The 26,738-nt window shown below is 36.9% G+C and overlaps 3 protein-coding genes across 3 annotated transcripts; all 3 read right to left on the bottom strand.

The window, feature by feature from the left end:
• Positions 1 to 3: 3 nt before the first annotated feature.
• Positions 4 to 15,394, bottom strand: Torsin (torsin family member). Its single transcript, XM_067095124.1, has 7 exons — positions 15,089 to 15,394; positions 11,831 to 11,934; positions 11,292 to 11,453; positions 9,557 to 9,708; positions 8,628 to 8,776; positions 6,410 to 6,554; positions 4 to 5,034 (listed from the first exon to the last, which is right to left on the bottom strand). The coding sequence occupies exons 1-7, from the start codon at positions 15,279 to 15,281 to the stop codon at positions 4,905 to 4,907; spliced, it is 1,035 nt and encodes a 344-aa protein (XP_066951225.1). The 5' UTR covers positions 15,282 to 15,394; the 3' UTR covers positions 4 to 4,904.
• A 1,077-nt stretch (positions 15,395 to 16,471) lies between these two features.
• On the bottom strand, positions 16,472 to 23,466 carry LOC136833235 (trypsin-1-like). The gene is made up of 5 exons (XM_067095117.1): positions 21,289 to 23,466; positions 20,999 to 21,116; positions 20,360 to 20,528; positions 19,982 to 20,130; positions 16,472 to 19,820 (listed from the first exon to the last, which is right to left on the bottom strand). The coding sequence occupies exons 1-5, from the start codon at positions 21,498 to 21,500 to the stop codon at positions 19,650 to 19,652; spliced, it is 819 nt and encodes a 272-aa protein (XP_066951218.1). The 5' UTR covers positions 21,501 to 23,466; the 3' UTR covers positions 16,472 to 19,649.
• Positions 23,303 to 24,477, bottom strand: LOC136833012 (fap1 adhesin-like). Its single transcript, XM_067094661.1, has 3 exons — positions 24,465 to 24,477; positions 23,699 to 23,911; positions 23,303 to 23,577 (listed from the first exon to the last, which is right to left on the bottom strand). The coding sequence occupies exons 1-3, from the start codon at positions 24,475 to 24,477 to the stop codon at positions 23,303 to 23,305; spliced, it is 501 nt and encodes a 166-aa protein (XP_066950762.1).
• Positions 24,478 to 26,738: the final 2,261 nt, after the last annotated feature.

The raw sequence follows: 26,738 nt of genomic DNA, 5'->3' as shown, positions 1-26,738 counted from the left end.
GAGTGATTGAAGTGGTTTTTATTTACAAGATGCCAATTACATAGTATTAAAATACTTAAAACTATTGCCTAGCAATTTATACAAACTGAAGTTGGATTTGCATGTTTCACAGTTATATTAACTAAAATATTGATTGTGTTATAAAGGGTTTCAAAATAGCAGAAGGCCACATTTTCACATATGTGCATATAATTCTAACAATGATGTGAACAGACTTCATACAGCAATAATAGCAAAAAAAAAAAAAAAAAAAAAAAAACTTTGGTAAAAATGAAAACAACCTTCACTCTGCATTTCAAGCTCAGAAAGGATCACGAATGATGTATTTTATTTACATCTCAACCTTGAAAGGTGTTTGGCATCCCTTCAGTTTGAAATAAAGTTAAGACATGAAATAGCTCCTAGTCCTGATAAAGCGAACTGACAAACCATTAAAAAAAAACTTGTCCCAAAAGCAAGTTTTGAACCAGACCACAACGAGGAAAATATTCTGTGAAATAAAAAAATCTCCAGTGAAGTGTACAGTAAATGTTATTGACTGATCAACCAATTATGATGGTGCTTCAGAATGACTAGACTTAGTGAAAATAATGTTTTATGCCCAATAAAGGCATCTATCAGAATTACACTGATTACAAATATACTGCGCATATATTTTGTCAGATCACCATGCTGACAACTTTCTGAAAAACTGCAAGAGCTGAGCCCTTTGTTTCTTATGTACAATACATAACGAGAGAAAAACAAAAGGATCATGTGATGCTGACTGAAACTGTGGTACAGTGCATAAACTAGGAAACTAAGTCATGCCTATTCTAGAGGACCTTACAAACAAATGAAATGAAATTGATACAGAGCTCTTCTCCAACCTGATCTTTTATCCATGTACCCTAACAACCGTAGTGTATCAGTGCCACATTACTTTATATTTAAAGTGCTTAGTGATACACAAGCAACTTGCATCAGTTTGAAAGGACTACTATAAACCCACTACGCACTCCACAATACTGTCATCACTAACATTTTTATGCTGAGCAATCCATTTAGGGGGAGGTCGGTTAGATGTGGAAAAATTTTCTTCATTTTCCTCTCTTACCTATGAACCTCTGACTGGACCTAACTGGTCTATATTTATGCCCCATCTCTACAATTTTCAGACCCCTACCCCATCACTAATACTGTAATTTGAAATACAGTATTTACAAACTTTTACAAGTAAAAGTTATGATGTACAATAGGCATCCTGCTGTACAATAGGCATCCTGCAACACGCTAAATTCAAACCTAACCAGTTACTACAGTATCCTGAAATGTTAAATTTCTTATTAAAATTATGGCTGATCATTCATTTGTTACAAATATACAATAGTTATTTGCATAACCTTATCTTTACGCGAAAAAGGCAGGAGAGGGCATGCTAAGCAACCCTCCCAAATGTGGTGACAATCAGATAATGTTTGAACAGTTCCTTGCAAAATTGGGATTAGTGTATTGCATCCCTATAACCAAGAATTTAAACATTACCTCCTGAAAACAAGATTTAATTGAGTAAATTATGCTAAAACAGATGTAATTGAGTAAATTATGCTAAAACAGACGTAATTGAGTAAATTATGCTAAAATATTCGAAGTATACAAATAAATATCGCTCTTTCTTGAGCACATTCTGGCTGAGTTCTAAACTGGTCTAGGTCTGGATCTATGCCTTTCTTTCATGGATTTCTGAGCATTACCACCTCTTCATCCTAATTCCACATCAAGTACTGTACGTCACATTTCTCTGCCATTTCTTTATTCGTGATATGACCTTCCATTCTGTTCATTTTCTAGTCACTTTTCAAAATCTCCATTTTCTTTGTCAGTGGCCATGTTACTGCTGTGCAGAACAGCAGAGATCTTAAGCATAATCTAAAGTCTCTGCTGTCGTCAAACATCTCATTCTACTTCATCCGGGCTGCTGCTACTCTTGTTCTCACCCTTAATATCAATAACTGCTTCACAGACCTCTGTCCCAAAAGGTAAACAACATGAACATTCTGTAGTCCTAAGCATCTCTTGGGACTCAGCGTGTTATATTTGATACAAAATACTGAGTCAAAAAAACTTGCCCACAATACCCGACACTACCCTTACTGTCTTTAACATTTCTACAACCTCTTTCTCCCTCTATTACTATGATAAATGGCAAAGACCTCAGGGAAAATCCTTAAAGGACACCAACACTGATCTCTAATTCTGATACGCCTGCCACTATTTTCACTCTAGACCTTATGTTCTGGCACAATAACATCACAAGCTTATTGAGTCTAAACAGTACCCTTTACATTCATAATGGCCATCTAATTACTTGTCTTGGTGATCTGTCAACAGTCTTCTAAGGTCCAGAAATCTTTTTCTAAACCCAGTGCTGACTCAAAATGGCCTCATTCAACATATTTATAACAATATAAAACAATATAAACATTTCTACTTTTCTTAAAAAGCTGACTGACTCTGGGAACTGAAACTGTAACAAGCAGCAATCATCACATTCAGTTGTTCTGTGGATTTTTAACCTCTGTAATTTGATATGTTCTATGACGACTCAAATACTGAATAGTGCTATCATTAAATAACTGGACAACACCACAGTCACATTTCTAGGCTGCAGAACTCTCCTGAAGGACTTGTTCTTTACTGAGGAGTGAAAACTGGAGCAAGTTAATGTTAAAGACACAACAAAGTAGGAAAAGGCCAAATGGTGACAGATGTACAGAAGTAGGACAGGTTATGAAAATATGAAGAATCAGGAAGCCTATGGAATGCTGCAAAGAACCTTTGGTTTCAATTACAGTTTGACAATCAAGGTATGTTGTAAACAACATTACATCAGCATCCCTACAATAACGCTGGCTCTAATTGGCCAACAGTTCACTTTGAAAAGAAAAAATACTGTACAAATATCGTCACTTAAGAGGAAGCTTACCTGGAAACAGGATATTATTCCACACCTTCAAAACTTGCATCAATACAGAAAGGTGCTCCATTTATCAATAGTGTACTTGTTTTTAATTATCTGTACCTGTATTTACATGAAGAAATCTTTCAGAAAGACAATTTTTAAATATTTCTTGTCAAAATGCAATACAGTGCTTGCTAAAGCACCTAAAATAAAAAAAGATATATATAAGTTTCAGACAAAATAAGGGCAGGATGGAATTCTGTTACCGAGAACCTTTTGCATCTATCAAGATCAAAATGAATACTACTTGGATAATAATACCTAGTAAGTACACTATTGTAGGATACCAAACAGGCTGAGGTGAAACTCAGATAGATTATCACAGTTATATAAAGTTCAATGAAAAAATGATTAGCCAACACATCCACAGAACAGAGAAATAATTCATAAGACTTTACAACTGTAAAAAGGCAAAAACATTCCTCACAGCTGCATGAGTCAACATACACATCCTTACACTCAACACCTTCAAATGTACTTTGGAAGGCTGCATATATTTGCATCTTATCTAATACTCTACTTGCATATTGTACTTCTGAAGATATTCAATAGTAAGTACCGAACATTCTTCTGAGTACAACCACCAACACTGGTTTAAAGTTCAGCATAAATTTTCAATGATAGAGTTAGAAAAAATAATTGAGAGCCTTTATCAAGGCTAATTTTGTGAATAAAATTCCTATTATTATTATTATCAAAAAGGTTAAACGGACCACTCACTTACCACTCTGATAGTGTTTTCTCTTGATGAATTGCAACTTAAATTCTCAAAAGGCTTAAAGAAAATTTTGTAAAGTTTCCAACAACATTGCTTTCCTGGCTTTTGTTTCCAAACCTTGATAACTGCTGCTTGATGAAGGTTGGACAGTCATAAACTATGCAACACTTGTGTTGAGTTTTCTAAAAGATTTTTAGTACTTTTCTGTAGCCAACATACAAGGATCACTAGCTTAAAATTCAAAATATTAATTGTTTCCTTTCTACAACCGCAGATTCCTACAAAAAACCTGGGACTATGCCAACTTCAAATGGTTGGTAATTAGCTTCACGTGATCAATGGAAGTGAAAATTTCTTTACATTTGGTTGTACAGGCCTGAAAAACTGAAACATTAACAGTTCTCAAGTAGAGAGAGCTCCAACAGAACACTAATTACACAAAATGACTCCAAGAGGGTTAGAATAGGTGCCCCACAAAAGTTACACCAGATGAGGATGTATATAATTATACACACACAAAAATATACAAATTCATATGAAAAACAACCACAACGATATGCAACCACAATTCTGGAACGTCATTTGCACAGACAGGAAATTATTACCCAACAAATCCAATGTGCAGACACGCACGAAGCATTCAGCAAGTTTAGAGAGGATTAATGCAGTTTAAAAATATACTTTGTCTCATTCTGCAAATGGCTTCAAATCAACCAACAACTGTGACCAGAGAATAGTTTATGATCTCACTTGAAAAATGGTTATACCAGAAGGAAAAAGGCTCTAAGTAGACTGGTCATCTCTGCCATTTGCATTACATATTTCTAAATGTGATTATTTATAATTTGTCAACTTCATTTAGTTTCTCCCAAGCTTGTGATAGCAAACTACCCACTTAGTATAAGGACTGCTGACAAAACCGCATTGGGGGTATCACTTTGCACCAAAACAATCCTACATAATAAAAAACTTAAATATAAAATCTAATATCACAATAAAATAACTCCAGCTGGCCTTGAGTCAAGTCTCTGTATGTACAAAGCTCAGAGAACGCTCTAAGACTTTCATTTAATTAGGTACTGTACCGTAATATCTTCAGGGTTTCCCTCCCAAAAGAAGAAAAATATCCTGTAAATAAACGACAGGCATTATTCACAAAACAGGATCTTGAAAATACCCTAATGATTAATCAAAAAGAACGTCATACACCTCATTTGCAATGTGATATGAAACTTTCTGCGACACTCTCTTGCAGCCGGTGGTTGAAAACAGCTGGTTTTCGGGAGGAAAATATGTCATCTCATCAGCAACAGTCCTGAAATTGAAATCACAATTCATTTTCCACCAAAGTCACAAAAGCAACTGACTAAAGAAGCCAGCTCTATACTAACAACAACAATAATAATAATAATAATAATAATAATAACAGGCTACAAAGAATGGAAATTACTTGACATATACATGGATAAATTTTCTTTTCATGCATGTACAGTAAGTTTAGGTATATTCTGAACGTCAGCAAATATAAAATAAACAAATAAATACACTATTACATCTTACAGTTCTGATATCTTTGCAGTACAAAAAAATAATGCAAAAGTTTATACGCCCGTTTTTTACCATTGCTTTCACATTTAACGTGCACAGGACCTCCCGCACAAAATTATTGGTTTAGCTATCCCCCTTTTGAAGACATTAATTCGAACAAGGAAACTTACCTTTGCTATTCACCAAATATTTTATGTACAAGACTCCTTATGTATGAGATACCTACAACTCTTTCACAGACCCCATACCAAACACAATGCAACATGGTGGTATTGATGAACTAATAATGTTTGGTCTGTCACATTGAAATATGCAACACAAGCATTTGGACTTCCCTTCCTAAGAAGTTTTCTTGTCACATTTTTCCGTCATATTCTAACACAGTCTTTTTAAGGTTAACTGTATTACCCAATTCCAAGACAATACACTAGAATGAAAATGCACACACTAGAACTTAGAAGTACGGCAATCACAATCCAACTTCACCAACACGAACACCTAGGCTTTCAAATTCATAAGAAATTTAAAGGACATAGATTATCAAGATAAATAAAACTGTAAGAGTTACTGTGCCTGTTTAAAAGCAAACTCACATTAGATCAACTGACAGAAATCTACTGTACAGATTTGTGTGCTGAGGAGAACTCTTAAGTGATGACAGAAGTTAAAAATGCCCATCAATGCTCTTCCACTATCTTTGATAGCATGATACTACAAATCATTTCAAAATACAGGTCATAAATTTAACAGTAGAGGAGGTGCTGAAGGGCAGTAATGCAGCCATTTCCAAGATACAAGACTAAGTTTTCCATTCTAATATGTGAATCTTACAACAGTTCCAGGGCATTTATGAATGCACAAATACAAAACTTTGTATTTAAAAGACCCTAGAATCTGCTAGTTTAATAGTGGCAGGCAATTCAATTCAAAAGGAATGTGATTACAAAACATGTACTATTGTGGCAATTACTGGTAGTATGCATCAGGTAAATGTGCTAGTGCTCCTGGCATTCTGTACAAATGAAAGTCCACCCCTTATTCAAACACAGAAGGAATAGAGCGCATCTGGCTAAAATAAAAGCCATGCAAGATAATTATAAAAAATAAGGAGATTTAACTGTACTAAACATGTAAGAACTTACTTAATAAACTCCTTGCTTCCTTTAAGACCACGTCGCTTAATCTCGTCCCGTATGCAAAATTCAATGTGCCGTCGTTCCAGTGGAAGAAAGGGTACGTAGAAATCTACCAAACTGTGCTGTATTAACTCACTTTTGTGTAATCCACCTGTGGACGATAAAAATTTGGCATTTCATAGTCTGAAATTACCTGTCCTCTTCCAGCTTACCAGTACATGAAGTATATCACAAACTTCCACCGATTCAAATGATGTACATTTATGTACAGTATATTTCAAAACCACTTTTTGCTTGATTTTTTAAAAGAACAATTTGGAGCTCATTATGTACACCAGAAAAAAGTGAAGATTTTTCATTAACTTCTTCATTGAATTTTAATTTTTCTTACAGAAAACTAATCTCAGAAATTTACTCTAGAATATGAAAATACAGTGCAAATTATATCATATATGTTAAATCTGCAAAAAAAAAACCTCAGATTTAAAAACACAACTCAGAATTTCTCAGATGACTTCGTTCATGAGATCTAAAAGATAGTGTATGGATATCTCGGTGTAGAACTGTTTATCAGAACAGCAATATTTAAAGGAATTATGAACAGGCTTATTATTGCATCTGGCTTTAATTTTTAATTCATATTTGTATTTCACGGTGTTTAAAAGCTGGAATTAATGGCAGTAAATGTTGTGAAGCTAATAAAAAAAATCTAAATCCATAAGATTTATGATGTGCGGAGTATCGCCAGGTCTTGGGATGTAAGAACTGGATGTTTCTTGACGTAATAAACTCTCTCTCTCTCTCTCCATTGCTAAAACATACTATACAAATATAGTATCGCTCAATCACTAAAAGGAAATGAGTAGCTCTACATGTAGGCCTATGCAAAACTTCAATCTCTCATTGCTAAAACATACTATACAAATATAGTGGAACCTCTAAAAGAAAAAAATATAATGAAATGAGTAGAAATCTATAGGCCTAAACTGTGCAACAGCAGCTCTCTCTCTCTCTCTCTCTCTCTCTCTCTCTCTCTCATCATAACACTGTATTAGTTCCTTTATTGTTCCCCAAGTTTTTCATTGGACATCCAAATTTAACCTTTCATTATGGAAGCTCACGTTACCGATTATAAAATTCCGTTCATTTGGTGTCATTTCATTTGTGAAAGGTTAACTTGGTTGGTTCACGTCCTGTTTATTTTGATCAGAACTTACTGCAAATTACAACTGAAGTACTGTAAAACTTACTACTGCATTCAATATCAAATTCAGAACCGTAGAATGTGATTGAAAGTAATAGGATTAGGAGGTCAGGCAAAAACAAACACAATAAGATTGAAGCTCCTCCCCTTTTCTAAAGTTGCCAGATGTTTTAAAGCAATGTAACAATTTAAAAACTGTATCCTACTTTCCTTGCCGAGTGTACATGAAGAACCAGAGATATGATGTATCTTTAATATCACATTACTCTACATGCTGATGATTAAAAGGTAACTGAAATTAATATGAACAGATTTTAAAAATGAAGTCTACCCCCAACTCCCTTTAGGTTGAAGGAAAAGGAAAGGAAAAATAAAGAACAGCTGGTGCAAAACTAGACTACTGTACTATAATAGAACAAATTATCTTTACATTACAGTACTTGAACCTTCAAGAAATAATGTAAAGTATATACTTAAAGATAAAATAAATAAACAAAAATTCTAATAAAATATGTTAAGAAATTGTCAAAAGAAGAAAAATGTGCACAAAAGGGAACAGTGACACTGCAAAACAAAAATGCTAATGGCAAGGAGGTCCACAATAATAAAACTGGACATGAGTTCAAGCATACAGGATTGTGAAATTGCATGTGTTGAGCCATGACATCATTATCAATTACTTAGTAGTTGAATCAAATGTAGAAGCTAAAAAGTAAGCACACGGAATTACCAAAAATCTAAAATCAAGACAAATCAGTAGAATGCTCACAATGAATAGATCTGTTTATGCATTTTGCATGGGACAATAATACCCGTTAATGTATTTTCCACTGGACAGCAATACATCTGCATGTATTCTGCACTGGACAACAATACCTTTTTAGGTATTTTGCATTAAACCACATCTGTTTGCATAGAAATTTCATCTGATATTGCAGAAGGAAAGATTGTATTAAAAGGATATTTATCAAAAGGTACATAAGATAAACAATTACAGTAGTGCACTCCAAAACTGTGTACCTTTTTCACTAAACGCTCCACGCTCAATTAAATGCTCCATATCAGCCATTGTGATTTCTTCTCTGCTCTTCCCTTTCCGCCACATCTCTAACATTAGCCTGGTTATATCGGGACCACCCGTGTTACTTAAGAATAAAAAGATAGATTTCCTGCAAATCAAATAAACATTGTATGGTTAAAAACAATCATAAACAAAATCTAATGGCATATACTGTACTATTCAGTTGCAGAAAACACAAATGAACTGTTTATTCCTTTTTGTTTCAAGAAAAAGTGCTATCAATACATAAAAAAAAATAGCCATCATCCTAGGCTTCCTAGGAATTTGTTTATGTGAATCTGAACGTGTAGGTAGAAAATATATATATAAAAAATGACCTGGAAGTTCTGAAACACACAACCTGAATCTGCTGTTCACTAAGCACAAAAAAAAAAAAAAAAAAAAAAAAAAAAAAAAATTTGGCTTAAAACATAAAAGCCTTGTTACACAATTTATTTTCACCACTGTGGGCAAGTCCTAAGAGTTGAGTGGTCTGGTTAAACTATCTAATAATAATAATAATAATAATAATAATAATAATAATAATAAGATAATTATCACCAACATATTTACAATTTATTACTTGCACTGTGTATCCTTAATTTGTAATAGCAATACAACAACCAGCTCCTTACTGAAGACAGTTACAATAACTGCTACATAAGAGCAAATGGAAAGTGTATTGTAATTCAACTTAAATATCAATTTACAAAAGTAAAGAGAGAAAGCAAATGTGTGCGTTTTGGTACCTGTTTTCCATTGCCCACCTCATATATATACTGTACATGTACTTATGTGTCAAAACATATTAATAATCATAACTAGGGTGTCCATTTTTACATAAGAAGGCAGTGACTGCAATTGCGGTCTGCGCAACTTATATTATTACCTGAAATCAACCCCGTCAATGTTTTCGTGGTAGTCGATGAAAGGCTTGATTCCATCAATCATACCGACAGGCATTTTATCAATCTCGTCGAAGATGAAAAGAGATCTCTCGCACTTGCTTACGTTTCCACGTATCCAATCTTGTAAATGTAACTGCAAGGACAAAATTAAACATACATTACTGTAATAACTAAATACAATGTGATCAATTACAATAATTCATGTTTTATACCTTCTTGTTCTGCAATATCTGTAACTTATAAATGTTTCATTGACTGCATGATCAATATGCAGTCATGTCAATTATGTACCTGAGTACTTAAGCAAAATGTGTCAATATTTCACAAGATTTCCATTACACCTGGTTTGGATTATATAGAGATGGAGATTATTGGCCAGACAAAGATGTAATGCATTACCACCCTAAAATAATTCACGTTGCATTTTAATAATTTATTTATTAATTTATCTTTTTTTTTTCTTTTCTAATAACTGATCTCTTCGTTCTGTATTTCCTATTATCTTCTGTAACTTCTTTCAAGTGAACATCATATTCTTTGGAGGCTTGAATTTCAAGTCAACTGCCCCTGGATGATAGTAAAAGGATAAAAATCTAAGGCAATCAGAGGCTGAGGGAAAGCTGCAAACACTGTACCATGGGAGGTGGCAGCTCAGTTAGCTGCCTTAATTGCCATTTCTAAACTGTGCCCATCCATTTATGTGCCAGAATCTATGGATGATTCATTGGTTAAATACCCTATAGCCTGCACATTTTCATTATTATGGGTAATTATATAAATTTTCTTGATAAAATTTATTATTTGGATACTTACCTTTCGTTAAAGATAGCTTACATCTCCTCACCTATTGGCACGGAGATATATCTTTAACAGGACATAAGATTCATCTCAAATTATCTGTCATTCATTTAATTTTTGCAAGTCTCTTGTACAGTATCTGGCTTCATCTTGAAGAAAAGACTGGCCACTGTGGAAATGGAAACTTGTCTGACTGTTTGAAATGCACTGTCTCCTGTTTCCCCACCATTATCTTTCTCATATCTTTAACGTCTCTCGTTCATGAGTGTGTTTTTTAAGAATGGCGTGTATACTAAGGGACACTACTGGCTGTTTTGTTTCCACTGGATTAGCCTGACAAGTGCTTAAAACATTTAGATTTTCACGAAACATTTTATGCTCATCCTAATGAAATTCATGAATTTAACTGTAGGTAAGCCACTAAATGGTTAAGTTTAAGCTGATGGACAAGGCTATTGGGCTCCCAGAAACCATACTCTTGTTTACTATACAGTAAACCCCACGTATTCACGGGATGCGTACCGCAACCCCCGCCCCCGCGCAAATAACTAAAATCCGCGAATACTTAAAACCCCTCTAAGAACACTTAGAATTGCCTATTTTGATTATTTAAAAAAAAAAAAAAAAAAAAAAAAAATCTAAAAATGCCTATACCTGAGTATTTTAATAGTTTTATCACATGAAAATATGAAAATACAGTAATTAGCGAATATTCCTCAGTGAAAAATACCGCGAATGGGCGAATTTTCTGCGAATAATGGGTAGATACGTTCCACGGAGAAATCCGCGAATACGTGAGTCTGCGAATAGTGAGACTGCGAATACGGGGGGTTTACTGTACTTCCATACAGTATCCCCATAATTTGCAATTCCTGCATTACTGTACTTATATCACCAATGAAAACTGAAAATTCTCACCTTGTATATATCTGACTGTTCTTTATGTGGAAAATGAATAGTGCTCACAAAATAATGAACATACTGGCTCCTTGTACCAAGCTTATATAAGCTGTCAATAATGAATCTGGCTACATAGTTTTTGCCACCCCCCGTCCATCCATGAAAGCTCATGACTAAAGCCTGTGAAATAAAAATAAATGAGGTTACAACTATAAGGGCTACTTGAAGGCAAAAACATACACCTAAATTTGGAGAAAATCTAGAACATTTCATTAATTGCAAAACACAAAGAGAAATGTATAGCTAATGAGCTGTGTCACAGTCAACAGATTCAAGTAGTAATTATGGAAATATCAGTACTGTACATATACTAGTGTGGTTCACATAAACTAATCATTCTACTTCATCACTAACTGTCTGACATCCTGCTTTACATAATTCAGATCTATAAAGGTTACTCTGAAACTTTAGTTAGTAACAATACAAGCAGCACAAAAAGCTATCAACAGAACAATGACTTACGCTACATCTTTTTGCCAGTCTCATCACTAACTTACCTTATTAGGTTGATCTTGGCCAAGGTGACTTTTTAGGGCTCTGGGGACAACAGTCTGAACCAAATGCTGGCCATACAAGTTCTCACTGAAGGCTAGATTCAGAGCTGTGAAGAGAAAACCATAATTTTATAAGCCATAAATACATTGCGCTGTCGCTGAGTCGATGCTGTACCCTTAACCATAAATTCCTAAAGGCATACTCACAATGGATATATGCATTCCATCACTACTGAAAGCCACAAGTTTCTTTTAAACAATTCTGCTGCTTTATTCAACAGGATAAAGCAACTGAGCATTAATTAGTTGCCCTGTGACCCTGAAATACAACTGACATGAATGAGTGATTAATATTCAAGGTAGACTGATCCTAACATTCATCACAAGCAACCAGGAGCGTCGTGTTTGATAAAGAGACGTGAATCATGGATGACACTAATGATAATTAACAAAGACAGCTACAAGGTAGCTAATATAAGTTTTCATGACCAACATACTGCACCAGAGTAGAAAGTAAAAAGACAGTTGAGTCCCTCGTAACAATGCACAACTACAGAGGAAAGTTCAACACACACCAGCAGTACTAAGACCACTCTGGAAGATTTTCATGGCTTTCTGTTAAGGGTAACTCTGAAGGCTGAAAAGGACAAAAATGTTGCATTACATTAGAAAATGAGGCAAAGTCTGTCTTTGCTTCCAACAAACAGCAGATAGTACAACATTCAACAATATTTATAGATGCTGTATATAAAGTTAAAGCTGGAATATGACCAAACAGCAAAGTTTTATTTATTCTTTTTGTAAATACATCTGTCTTTTCATATATCGACATATCTCACTTGATACCTACAAGGAAAAATCTGTCTTTACCTAAAACTGAAAAAGCAGACCAACAATTAACAAGCACTTCAAATAACACTTTGCTCATCCAGCTAGCCATGTACAGATGACAACTGACAAGTAGAAATGACCAGAATTCTGGTGGTAGGGATGATGTACAGGAGAGTGAGACTCAATTCTTCTCTCTGTTGCAAAGACTCGGCATTGTTAATCGCACCTTTCAGGTGTTTAGACATAGGAAATGAATTATAGCACCTTGGAGCAATCAGTCCTACTATCATTTAATATACAAATACTTTTCTAGCCATTCCATATTTGCAAAATCACATCTGATTTGCAACTACACAAAATCAATATAAAAGATCAGTTCTGCTTCTAATCCTCCCAATTTCCTCCTCTAACATTTTACATCTCTCATCTATTACATGATTCATGTCAAACTTATGAAATCTTAAGCAATTTATGCATTTTATAACCACTGCACATTTATAGCAGCATGGAATACCCTCTCAATTTAGCAGTGCATATTTGTTCTGTGTGACCATAACCTTGACAACAAAAACAAGTGGTGATGTGATATATGTCTCTTACACTGTTCCTAACTCTAGCTTTATCTTATCACGATTCTTACAATTTAAGTCTCTCACAACTCAATCACATTTCAATATGTAATGCCTAATATTCACAGCAGGTGGTTTATCAAAAATGTTTGAACCCTTGGTTTTAATATTCTGAAAATATTAATATCTTGCAATCAAGATGCCTATTAGATCTTTAACTCTTCACGCAACAAATTATGCTTCATAATTTTGGCCAAAAGTTCTTAACATTCACTAGAGTTAAGTTGTCAACATTACCAATACATTAACGTTTTATACTTTGTAAATCTACTGCAGCAATTTGAGTTCCTTCCAAAACTTCTACACAATCTAAAAACTGCTGAAAGCCTAATAGGCTAGATCCTAAGACTACTCCAACCTTCCCTTAACCTAACCTTACTTGGGGCATTATGATCTGATCTGGCTCTGAGCAATTTTACCCACCTTTTTGGTGAAATTTTACTTTGAACCATTATCACACTTTGGACTTGAAGATATAATTTTCCTGTTTTAATATGCCCTATGCTTTAAATGTTAGTGACTTTTTTTTTTCCTTTGCTGTAAAGTTTTACTTTAATACCATCGCCAATCCCATGAATGCCATGTTCAATACCACATAAAGGACAGAAAATATCTTGGTCATAGTAAACTTGCAATGAAAGTGAGCATGGGTTTTGTACTAATCATGTTAAGGAGACTTAAGATCACAGTACAAAAGCTCCAATGTCAAATAATAGTTTGAAGTAAAATAATAAATGATTTTGGTAGAATTATAGAACAGCTCCGCATGGGGTAATACCTTGGAAATTGACTTTTTCTGTAGTATTTTGGTTGCTTATCAAGAATTTAACGTTATTTTTTGTTGTTCGACTGTAATAGACCTGCAATTAACCTCAGAACTATATTAATGCTTGCTGGCAATCCTGGAATGCTATTGGACTTGTGCAGTGTTATAGGGGAACTTTTGGGAAAAAGTGGAGTTACCTTCACAGGGGGGTGTGGCCCCCCAGCTAAATAACCCGGCCTACTAGGTTAGGTTAGGTTAGGCTACGTTAGGTTAGTATAGTTCCTTATATAATAGGTTTCCTTAGCCAATCCCTTCTTGAACACAGGCAATGGCTCCCTAATGACTTGTGCGTGTGTGGAACCATTCCATAACAACAACAGCAATTTCCTCCACATAAAATCCCACATTCCCAAAAGGGTTCCCAACCATGCTGTACATAGATATGAGGTTAGGCTAATAATAAGTGACCAACAACTATTATATTGGTTGCTTCTCAAGAATCTGGCATTATTTATTGTCAGTTAACTGTAATTAATCCCAGAACTAATTATATTTTCACTATCGCGCTTGCGCATTGTTAAACGGGACCTTTTGGTAAAAAATGGAGTTTCCTTCACTGGGGGTCCAGGGGGCAGAGCCTCCGGCTAAGTAACATCGCCTACTATGTTGGGTTAGGTAGGGTGCGTTAGGTTAGTACAGTTTCTTTTGTAACAGATTTCCTTAGCAATCCCTTCTTGAACATATGGCTCCCTAATATCTCTCGTATTTATGGAACCGTTCCATACAGTCCTTGCAGAGTTAATACTTAGAAATACCCCGAGCTGTTCTATAGTTTTATCATGGTTTTTATATTCATCCTTCCATAACTAGCTTAACAACCCTACTAACCTAACCTAGCTTACGCCCACGTATAGCCTACGTACAGCAACGTGACTGGTACGCGATCGGAATCTGGCTACGCTACGACAAGTCGCTCACTATCAAAACAAACCTATCATTAACGAGCAACAACCAGCCATCAGGCAATTGGCCCACCTGTCACATTCATCTTGGTCCACTTGGACCTGGGGGAGCAGCACTCGTAGAAGGCACATCGCACCCTGTCAAATCCAGCGTAGAGGGCAGACCCCACGATGCCAATACTCGCCACGCCAATGGAGACCGACGCCTCTGCGTATAAGATTATCGCAAGCCCCGTGAATGCATTCAATATCCAATGCGGCTTCATTCTGAAGGGGTAAAATACGTGGGCGGGAGAGGAGACATGTGCGAGGGGTTGGCCGAGGGACCTGCGGGTGTTCTTGAGCGCGAATCGACTCGGTATTTGTTTACTATCTGACGCGTTCGAGCTGTCTTTAAATACGGGTTGTGAAACAGTGTTTTTCTACTCACATCAAGTTGATTAATATAATTTTAAAGCATGAATTACAACTTTTCAGCGTAATTAATTAAATATTAGATTTTTAAATTTTATTTAAGCTGGGGACATTCAATATTACACTGTAATTACTTTTAATTAAGTCTATTATAAATCTCCCCTTTACGTTAAAACTTTTGATACGGTATCATGCAAGGTCTAGAACGGTGGTTCTTAAACTTTTTTGCCTAGCGCCCCCTCTGCATTATGTATAGATCCCATGCCCCCCTACCCCTGGAATTTTTGCCAACTATAATCTATAAACAATATGTTGTCTGTTTGTAAGCTATTACACTTGTCATAACAATAAAAGACCATTCTTAAACAAGATTTGAAATTAAAATTCACTTATACAGGTATTTTGAATTTTTGGCATGTTTTGAGATAATAATTAGAAAATATATGGAAGCAGTGATAACGTTGTTGGCAATTTTGTAATTAACATCACAAATTAAAAAAAATAATAAGCACCATCTGGCAACTCTGCTTGCGCCCCCCCTGGAAGCTTCAGGTGCCCCCCTATGGGGCGCGCCTCCCAGTTTAAGAATCACTGGTCTAGAATCTCTAGACCACGCTCTAGATATACAGTATATATGCCGTGCTCTAGACCTTGGTATCACGGACTATATGACTAAGCCACGATCTATAGACCTTAGCCACGAAAATATACCTCTTTTACAAGCTTTTTCCTTGGTCTTTTTTTTGGGTCTAAACACTCATTTCGTTCTAATGCAAACCTTGCATATCTTTCTTGTGATCTTCACAAAATAATTGCAAAATATTATTCATTATATTTTCTATTTACAGTTTTGTGCACTTGTCACAGAATTCACCTACCCTTACTGATGTTGACTGTTCATGACTGACCTTGAGATCTCCGGTGGGCAGTACGAAATAACACGACATAATTTTTAACAATTTTATTAAAAATATAGAAAATGTATATAAAAAGTACGAAAAACGTAAAAATCCACAGTTTACAAATGAATGTATATCAAACGGACTTCACGTTTATAATAAATACTGTATGTAAAACCATGACAAAGTACATATAATGTTACGTATACTTCCTACAAAAATAACCTTGATAGCATCCATTCAAACGACTCGAAGAAGAATGTGTCACTCACAGTATTCATACTCACTGTATTATCAGTACATAATCAAATAATAAAAGACTGGAGTAACAACAGGCTGAACAGCGTCATACATTACTGATAGCCTTGCTATTATAACTTATTCGACTTTGGAATCGAAACGGGTCGTTTAAAAAAAAAACATTCTTATCAGCTACCATATCAGGTAATATCACGTGTAGTGTTACTACGTGTGAGAATGGATACTTTAAAGTGCATTTACGCAATCACCATCAAATGCTACAGTGAAACATGACGAAATAAGCGGAAAATGTAATTTTTAAAATGAATAATTAACATTAGAATACTTTCTTCCTTTCTCAACATATTTATGTAAGTTAGCATACAGTTGTTAATCTATCGATACTTGAAGATTATGCGAGTTGTTTCTGGTACCTGGTTTATGCCAGCACGGGCTCTTGATCTCAGGGCCACCCGTAATTGAAGATCTGAACCCGACAGTTAAAGACACAAAATTCCAGGTAATTTATTATACCCTAAATAACTGTTTTACCCGAAAAAGAACATCGTCTGTCAAACATGAATCATAATTATTACTGTAACCTCAGATATTTTTTATTCAGTCTATTTTTCTAGCTTCTAGTCGTTAAAAGGAATGTTACTAAATTTTTTTCTAATTTTTCTAGTTTGCGTCTTAGAATTAGCTATTTATCAAGAGATAAATGACGTCAAACATACACTGTACATGTAAAAAATAAATATGTCCATACACTGTACATATAAAAATAAATATGTTTATATTTCACGAAATATCAATGATGCCAGCTGGGAAAGTTGTCTGATAACTATACCACAAGTAATGAAGTACGAGTGTAATACCATCTGAACTCAAGACTAGCACACCTTGTGAATGACACAGCACAGATACATAAAGTTTATGTAGAAATCACGAAACAATACAATTTTTAACACTGATGGATCTTAGACCAAGACAAAAGAAAGGCAACATTGGTCACAATTTAGATGAGGAAAAATATCGAGAGATATATACTAAGATGAATACAACACCGACAGATATGGAGTCAAAGAAGCGTTTATATTGAACTGAACTGAATTGAATTCTGTATAAAATTTAGGCCAAAGGTTAAGCACTGAGACTAATGAGATCATTCAGCGCTGAAACGGAAACTGACAGTAAAAGTTTAAAAGGTGCAACAGGAGGAAAACCTCGCAGCTGCACTATGAATCAATTGTTAGGTGAGGGTGGAAAGTAAGTTGGAAGAAAGAATATGAAAGAAGGTACAGTAAAAGGAACGAAAAGGGTTGCAGGTAGGGGCCGAAGGGACTCTGCAAAGAACCCAAAATAATGCCTACAGTGCCCCGCACTAGGTGCACTGACGGCACTAACCCCCAACGGGAAAAGAAACGTTTGGGTCGAGAGATTTCCACAAGAGAGAAACCAGTAGTTCTGTCATGGAGGATTTGCAACGGAGAGAGATCGTTTGAAACGCACTGCTGAGAGAGCTTAGGTAGATGAAATGCAATACTCAGGGACTATAAATGAAGGGGGATAAATACTGAGATAACTTAGTAAAAACAATCAATCAATTAGCCCGTATTGCTGGTGAGTTTTCACTCATCAGTCAAAGTCAGTCGTATTTGCAAGGCTCGTGAGCCTAGCACACAAGACTCGGTGCCTATATAGCTTTAGCCAGCGAGTCTAATGAAAGTTTGGTTATCGGACCTTCAGATTCGCTGGCAGAGGCTGTAGTTCAACGGCTTAATATTAATTATAAAAAATATGTATTATATGCAATAATGTCTGACAGAAACAAAAGGAAGGATTAATTTGTCACAAAGATTAGAAACCAATATAATAAGACTTTCAAAGGAGAAAACAGTTTTGAAAAGTCTGAGACAGAAAACGACGAAGGCAGAAGAACGAGGAACTTGAATAATAAAACAATGATTGCAAGCTGTAATGAATAGGCCTAAATAACGATCGAAGGAAAAAAATAAGCGTCATTAAACGAAATGCAGGACAACGCAATTAATTTACATTATGATTAAGGAAAATAAACGATCATGGTTTTTTGAGAGAACGTACGCAACAACATTCAAATTTACACTGAAACTTAAATTAACGATAGGAAAGAGAAAGCTCTTGTCAAAGGATATAACGTAATGTCCATCCGTAAAGCAGAAAAAAGGGCAAAATATTCACACAGGAGTGGCAATGACTTATGGACGACCAACTTGTTCGAGAAAACTGTAAATTTCCGAGTCTGTCTTTGAAACGACTCATGAAAAGGAGGCCTCCACCGATGGACATATAGTACTAGTAGTAGTAGGGATTTGTCTATGAAACGGCTCCCTTGCTCGTCCTATTTCTCCTTCGCTTGTGCCAAGATGAGGCCTCCAAAAATACACTCGGGAATTTGATGACGAGACTAGAAATGTACTCGAAAGAGACCTGAAAGGTAGAAGGGTGGACAAGGCACCAAAGGAATTACGAGTACATTAGCTTCGCGCAAGCAGGTAGTCCCAAAATAATCGTAGGCACTGATGGGCTAAAAACTCACAGAGGTTCGTCATTTTCCTCTCCTGTGCCGTATATCAAGACAAAATAATAAATATAATAAATTAAATTGTATTCTTATCATATTAAACTTCTAATTGTAGATATTTCGTAATAATGAATCCTGGCGTTTGTAAAATACTCTTTGGCACGCATTCAGTCGTGACTCAGGGGCAGAACGTGGAGGCTAAATCTACCTGTAGCAATCGGCTGAAAAAGCTGGATAAACTTACTGTGAATAAATATACAAGCTTAATTCGCTAATCACTGCTGTGAGCGTGGTTATAAATCATATAGGATGTCAGCAGCCAAGAACTTTCACTTAAGGAACATATAACTATAGAAAAAATTTCGAGCGAATGCAAGTCGAGAAAAACAGTCGACTTTCACATTCACCTCCTTTGGTGTTTGTGGTGCTACTGGCTACTTGCGCCGAGCCGCAAATGTCGAAAAATCAGTCCAGAGAAACGACAACGATTTCACCTCCCATTTACCCTTGTAGTTCTACTGGGTACTGGCGGTAAGCTGTTCCTGAATCCAGCTGAGATACCGGGATACCCTGGTGTAGATACCGGGGGTCTTCGGCCGGCCACAACCGATGCCGGTGGAAACAACTCCAACGATGACTGTGCGTCCCCCGTCGTCGTTCATCATGAGAGGACCACCGCTGTCACCCTGAAAATGAAATATCATGAATACCACGTCAAACGAGGACTTATTCGGTTCACGCAACAGTTTTTTCAGCTATAGGAGAGAGGAGATATTCAGAGGGTACCATTTCATGATCAGATAATGTGAGTGGTCGTTCCAGAATGAGAGTGAGAGCCGTTACAAACCTGGCATGTGTCCTTTCCGCCATTTTCGTATCCGGCGCACAAGTGACTGTCGTAGAAGCGCACCCCTTCTATGTTGTACCAGTTTTCACACGTGGCTGTTGGCACTACCAACACGTCGACTTTCTGAAGAATGCTTGCAGGCTTGCCACCTAACGAGATAAAAGATGTAATTAACGTTCAGCTGAACTGAATGAAACTAGATACTCCACTAACCAATTAGGCCTAATGGAGGCTCTGGCTTATCAAGTATGAGCGGGATATATGGGTGCATTTCTCTTGACAATGCAATATAACGAGTTATGCTTATTCAGACCTGTTACCAATGACAAATAAGATTCCTTAGTCCAGGCTTTTCAGCGAGAAAACCAAACAGCTTACCATATTGCTTTTCATCAGTGTTTCCCCATCCAGCAGCTGTGACAGACAGACCATCCAAAGAGTCTTTGGCTTTGTCGAGCTCCATGTCAGCGAGGCACACAGGTCTAACGAACTTGGTCCACTGGGCATCCTCGCTCAGCTCCAAGATGGCAATGTCGTTGATGTATTTCTGTAATGAAAAGGGAGAAATGGTTGTCATTCTGGCAGGCCTCAAGATCTGTCTTACAGTTTACAAGAAGTTGCTGGGCTATGTAACTGATTCATTCCACTCACGTTCCCGCAGGGAAAAAAGCTAAAGTGGTCTGCATAGGCTAATGGTAAATCCTAAGATCTTTCGGGGCTGTAACGAAAATTACCTACAAATCACTGATTCTACGATAGTTTTCTGTATAGCACATACAGGTTGAATGCTTTTCCAATGGACACAACAGGATTCCGGGGCGCCAGGCTATGTAAGGCTAGATTAAGTGAGGAATGCTACTTTCAGTGAGGTATTGTCAATTTGGAAGCTACTCTAAGAGTGTCCTTGTCAAATCCATTTCCTCCCTTTTTACCTATCTATTACAATTCCCACGTCCCTAAGAAATGTGAATTTATTGACTGGTCCAGACTGATATTACCACAACATGGTCCAGTTACCTTCGAGTAGTTCGGATGGATGACGATGTTGCTGACAGAGAGGCTCTGCTCACTCTCCGGATCTTTGACGAAGATGTTGTGGGCACCTGCCAAAACTTTCACGTCCTTTGCACGTTTGCTGTGTTGCACAAAAATAACAGCAGTCAATGTAAGTCGATATGGGATTTGAAATGCAAAACATAGCTACACTTCAAATGAAAATGCAAATCGTTTACTTGAAAAAACAGTGCAGACCCATAAACATCAGATAGTTCAGCAGTGGTGCATAGCAAACAAGAGGTATGTCTTACTGGTGAACGCAGTGGGCAGCTGTGACTACGTATCTCTTGTGGATGAGGGACCCGCCACAGAAATGAGGCGAGTTGGGACCTGAAGTACTGATGGACACCAACCAGGGGTACTCGTGAGGAGAGGCATCCGTTCCTCCCTTTATCTTGGCTTGGCGAACTTGAGAGCGGCCACATGGGACGTCCGCCACTGCAACCACGCCCAAAGAAAGCATATGAATAACTTCTCCTTCAGTCACTCTTTGTGAATTTGTTTATTTCATTCTTTTTTTCAAAACTTTACACTGTGAGACTGAAAAGGATCAAATGTTTTATTTTGACTTTTATGGCTAATCATGGTGGACTGAGTGCAGTACATTCTACAGCAGGAAATAAGTTGAAACGAAAGTGCGAGTTTATCGAGACAAAATCAGACATTATCTATAGAACAGGAGATGTGATTTCTACTTACGTTCAGCATCAACAATTAGAAAGACCAAACATTTGTAAAATATAAACGTAAGTGATTAGGGAAGAAGCATTGTGACAAACACTACCAGATGGAGATATAAAAAAAGGGAATAAAACATGTACAAATGAAACCACCATCTGAGAAACACTTACCATGTCGAAGAAGAATTGACCCATTTTACTTAAAAAACTGACTGACTCTGTAGGAGTATTTATGAGGCGCTTCCGGAGCGTCCATTTTCAAATTCCCTGAAATGTCTGAAAAGGGTTGGAAATGTACAGAGTCAAGAAGCGTTAAAATAAAAGTAAAACATTTTAACGTCTTTTTAAGTCTGTGCCAATCAAGAAGAGGGAAAAAGGACAGGGAAAGCAAGTAAGTGTTAGGTGAAGGGTTAAGAGTTAGAGTGAAAATAAAATTTGTCAGAAGGCTCGTTGTTTTCACAGTGCTCAAAGAACACAAGTAATGTACTGTATTGCTATAAAAATTCCTTTGCACTTTTGACTCTATTTCTGTGGAATATGTGGTACCCATTCACAGAAATGTAAGTCAGAACTTTCATTGGCAAGTTTCACTGCACATACTCTTTCAAAGTGACTAGTGCGACCTACAGCAAGAACGATTCGCCCTACATTATTGTAAATTGATACGACTGTTTTCTTGTGAGGACGTTGCTTGGAACTTCTAAACATACTATGATAAAGCAGAAGGCTTGACGGGGAGGAAAACAGAAAGACAGCCTGACAGGGAGGAAGTAAGGAATGAAGGGAGACAGCTGGTCAACAGAATGTCTAAAGTGGCTAAGAGAGAAGATGAATCTCTAGTTCTCGCTTGCTTTTCATTTAACTCAGTAAGTTTGAGAGATTTTGTTTCAGAACCCTCAGCTGACTTTTTCAACTAGAAACTAATTTTCACATCTGTTGTGACAAAGACTTCAAAACTAATAAAGGGTGTGTTGGCTCAAAAACTTTGTAGAGTAGATCTTCATAACTTAAATGCTGTTCTAGCATGTCGAGTGTATCTTTGAGATTAAAGACATTTCTTGGTAATCTTGTCCCTGGCTCAAGCCACTTCTGAGCAGAAGGGTGACACTACGCTAGTTTTTGCTGGACTGCTTAAATCAGTCTCGTCTCTCAAGAGGTTTTATAACTTTGTGTAATTAGTAAGCCAAATCTTGGCACTGAAATTCTACAATTAGTTGATAATAGGTTCCATCTTAGCCTTTCTTCTGCGTTTGGTAGACAATTTCTTGGCGTTATCACTTCAAACGACTGACTTGTTCATTTCGGCTGCTTTGAGTGGCTGGCCCAGAGAATAAGAGAAGGTGTGACTGGGCTTTGTCCTGAGATGGCTCCTACCTGGAGTTGAACTCACTGAACTAGATATGACCGATTCATTGATGGACTGACTGGCTTGCTGATGGACTTACTAGCTGACTGACTGACTTTTTGATGAAGTGAGTGACTAACTGATTGACTTGGCCACTGACATGTCAGTAAGACTGGTTGACTGACTTGCTGAATGCTTTGCAGAGGGGCTGACTGACTGGTTGCTGGCTGACTGACTGACTTACTCATGGTTTGACTGACTTGCCGAGGGGTTGACTGACAGACTAACTTGCTGATGTACTGACTGACTGACTTGCTGATGTACTGACCGACTGACTGACTTGCTGAGGTACTCACTGACTGACTGACTAACTGACTGACTTGCTGATGTACTCACTGACTGACTGACTGACTTGCTGATGTACTCACTGACTGACTGACTTGCTGATGTATTGACTGACTGACTTGCTGATGTACTGACTGACTGATTTGCTGATGTATTGACCGACTGACTTGCTGATGTATTGATTGACTGACTGACTTGCTGATGTACTGACTGACTGACTTGCTGATGTACTCACTGACTGACTGACTGGCTTGCTGATGTACTGACTTACTACTGCAATTACAGACTCACTTTCTGATGACATAACAGGCTCAGTTGTGGAACACAAAGTAACTGAATACTGACTTGCTGATAGAGCAACCGAGTGACTTGCTGTTAAACGAATGACTTGCTGAACAAATGACTGATCTGCTGACGAATGACTTGCTGAACAAACGGCTGACTGATCTGCTGACGACTGACTTGCTGAACAAACGGCTGACTGATCTGCTGACGACTGACTTGCTGAACAAACAGTTGACTGATCTGCTGACAACTGACTTGCTGAACAACAGCTGACTGATCTGCTGACGACTGACTTGCTGAACAAACAGCTGACTGATCTGCTGACGACTGACTTGCTGAACAAACAGCTGACTGATCTGCTGACGACTGACTTACAGGTGAACAGAGTAAGTCTTGCCTAATAACTACGTCTGACTTGTTCACTGACTTACCCTCATGTGTTATCGAGCATCATATCACTAACAGGCTGGCTTATCAGTCAACAGACTTGTCAAACTATCCAGCTCTTAATTACTGCTCAAGGGTTACCGAGGCACTCCTTAAATGCAGGATTAGCCGCCCCAACTTACTTGTAAATAGATTTTTCTCATTCGACTACCAGCGAGTGTGGATCTTGGTTTGGACTTTGTAAGTCACCAGATGACTAGGGGACTTCGTAAGTGAGGTAAGGTTCCTTCTCTAATATGACTTCTTCGATGTAGACTAAATCTCAGCCTTGTAAAAAACCAAGGTCCAAAGAGAACTTGGTAACAATAAACCCCAAAATATTTACTTCTGGCAGTCATCTATTCGATAATTTAAATCCTGAGGTCAAAACAGTTTTGCATTTTTTTCGCAATGCTGCAAAATCACAGAGACAAGGAGACCCTTGTGATACGTGAGAAGCAGATGGAGAATGAGTTCATTCATTTTCCTGAAACCTTCCATATTTACGGAAGTGTATCTTCTCAAATGAAAGGTTTAACTTACTCCCCTATATATAAAATACGTGCTGAGTTAGTTTCTAAGAAAATAATTTATGTATCAGCTTAGGATGCCTGACTGTTAGGGGGGTACCAGATTGTCAGAACTTAAAAAAATAATAAATAAAAATTAAGGGAAGTTCTCTGGGTCAGTATGACATGTACTGTATGGGTCAGTATGACATGCACTGTATGGGTCAGTGTGACATGTACTGTACGGGTCAGTATGACATGTACTGTACAGGTCAATATGACATGTACTGTACGGGTCAGTATGACATGTACTGTATGGGTCAGTATGACATGTACTGTACTGGTCAGTATGACATGTACTGTACGGGTCAGTATGACATGTACTGTACGGGTCAGTATGACATGTACTGTACGGGTCAGTATGACATTTACTGTATGGGTCAGTACGACACGTAGTGTATGGGTCAATATGACATGTACTGTATAATTACCTATTTAACTGTTTATCAGGTCTCAGTAACTTATACTGTACTATATTTTCAACATAGTCTTGGAGTACTTTATAAGGCAGTATGGTATTCTCCACTGTTTGTAAATATTGAATAAGGCAAATCACTGCACGCATTCAAAGCTTAAAATGTCGCTGTCTCTTCAAGTTTTAAATTTATCCTGTATTTTACCTTACTAAAATTCGACTGTTCTGACAATGGAAATCATTCAGAATCTAGTGCAGATTCTCACTTACTGGGTTAAGCAAATGATCAGTCACCTTGCAGAATTATACTTCTTGCATTCCACTAACTGTCCATATACAAATAAGGGTATGGGATATGAACATTGTCACTTTTAGTTTTCTGTAAAAGAAAACTATTGTGCCGGCTTTGTCTGTCTGCCAGCACATTTTTCTGCCAGCACTTTTTCTGTCCGCCTTCAGATCTTAAAAACTACTGAGGCTAGAGGGCTGCAAATTGGTATGTTGATCACCCACCCTACAATCATCAAACATACCAAATTGCAGACCTCTAGCCTCAGTAGTTTTTTTTTTTAATTTCGTTTAAGGTTAAAGTTTGCCATAATCGTGCTTCTGGCAACGATAAAGGGCAAGCCACCACCGGGTAGTGGTTAAAGTTTCATGAGCCGCGGCTCATACAGCATTATATTGAGACCACCGAAAGACAGATCTATCTTCGGTGGCCTTTGTTATTCGCTGTAGAGGCTGTACAGAAAACTCGATTGCGCCGAAGACACTTCGCCGCAGTTTTTACTTGTTTTTATGCGCAATGCATAGTTTTTTTTTTTAACTCATCTGAATACCAATAAGACCTCAGTTAGGGACGAGTCTGCTAAATGTATCTGTATTCTCCACGATCAACTGACTGGGCAAGTCCAAGGGAACTTTGTTCTCTGTACTGTGCTTATTAAGCATTATAGCTATTGGGCAAGTCACTAAGGTTGTAATGAAACGAATCCCTCATCATTACATTCCTTACCATCAAATTCATATTGGAAATGAATCCCTCAAACAGTACTGATTGCCTAAACTGCATCGAACAAATGGATTCCACTTGACAAATAAACTAATTGACTCCAGAACATGATTTTTCTAGCAAGACCCACTTACCAAACCTTTGCATTGACAGTGAGGTTGCACTACCTTTATTCATACTTACCTACTCGTAAATAGTTTGTGTAACAATTACCTCGATTAAAAATATAAGATTGTCTGTTTCTTCATTTACCATGAATGACAAGTCAATTTATTTTTTTATTTGTTTTGTTGTTGTTGGTATTGTAAGGGGGTTCAATGGAGAAAATCTCATGATGGAAAAAAAAAGCTTTTGAATTCTAAAAAATATTTGTTTAATCTCGTAAAAAAAAAAATTGAAATCTAAAAAAAATATTGATAATTATGTTTCTGATTTAGATTTAAGTCAAAACACAACCCAACAATAATCTGTCCACATATTCACTAACGTCCAAATTACTTTCCCTCACCTTTCACAGTAAATTAGGAGATTATACCTGAAATATATTGATGTAAGAAATCATGCACAATTATTCCCATTTGGCTTTGCTAATGCATATATGATGGCATTTCAATTGTGGGTACA

The sequence above is a fragment of the Macrobrachium rosenbergii genome, chromosome 51 (assembly GCF_040412425.1).
Source record: "Macrobrachium rosenbergii isolate ZJJX-2024 chromosome 51, ASM4041242v1, whole genome shotgun sequence".
In the NCBI taxonomy this organism is placed as follows: domain Eukaryota; kingdom Metazoa; phylum Arthropoda; class Malacostraca; order Decapoda; family Palaemonidae; genus Macrobrachium; species Macrobrachium rosenbergii.
Note: the sequence above shows the minus strand (reverse complement) of the source record. Positions and strands in the feature narration are given on the sequence as shown.

Excerpts from the sequence above, each read along its gene's own strand:
- LOC136833235 (XM_067095117.1), bottom strand. The coding sequence starts at position 21,500 with ATGCTTTCTTTGGGCGTGGTTGCAGTGGCGGACGTCCCATGTGGCCGC. Across the intron at positions 20,131-20,359 it reads CACTGATGAAAAGCAATATG|GTGGCAAGCCTGCAAGCATT; the intron begins GTAAGCTGTTTG and ends TTATCTCGTTAG. Across the intron at positions 19,821-19,981 it reads GCGGAAAGGACACATGCCAG|GGTGACAGCGGTGGTCCTCT; the intron begins GTTTGTAACGGC and ends TTTCATTTTCAG.
- LOC136833012 (XM_067094661.1), bottom strand. Across the intron at positions 23,578-23,698 it reads GCCTGTTATGTCATCAGAAA|CAAGTCAGTCGGTCAATACA; the intron begins GTGAGTCTGTAA and ends TCAATACATCAG.
- Torsin (XM_067095124.1), bottom strand. The coding sequence starts at position 15,281 with ATGAAGCCGCATTGGATATTGAATGCATTCACGGGGCTTGCGATAATC. Across the intron at positions 6,555-8,627 it reads TGGAGCGTTTAGTGAAAAAG|GTGGATTACACAAAAGTGAG; the intron begins GTACACAGTTTT and ends TATCGTCCACAG. Across the intron at positions 5,035-6,409 it reads GGAAGCAAGGAGTTTATTAA|GACTGTTGCTGATGAGATGA; the intron begins GTAAGTTCTTAC and ends TTTCAATTTCAG.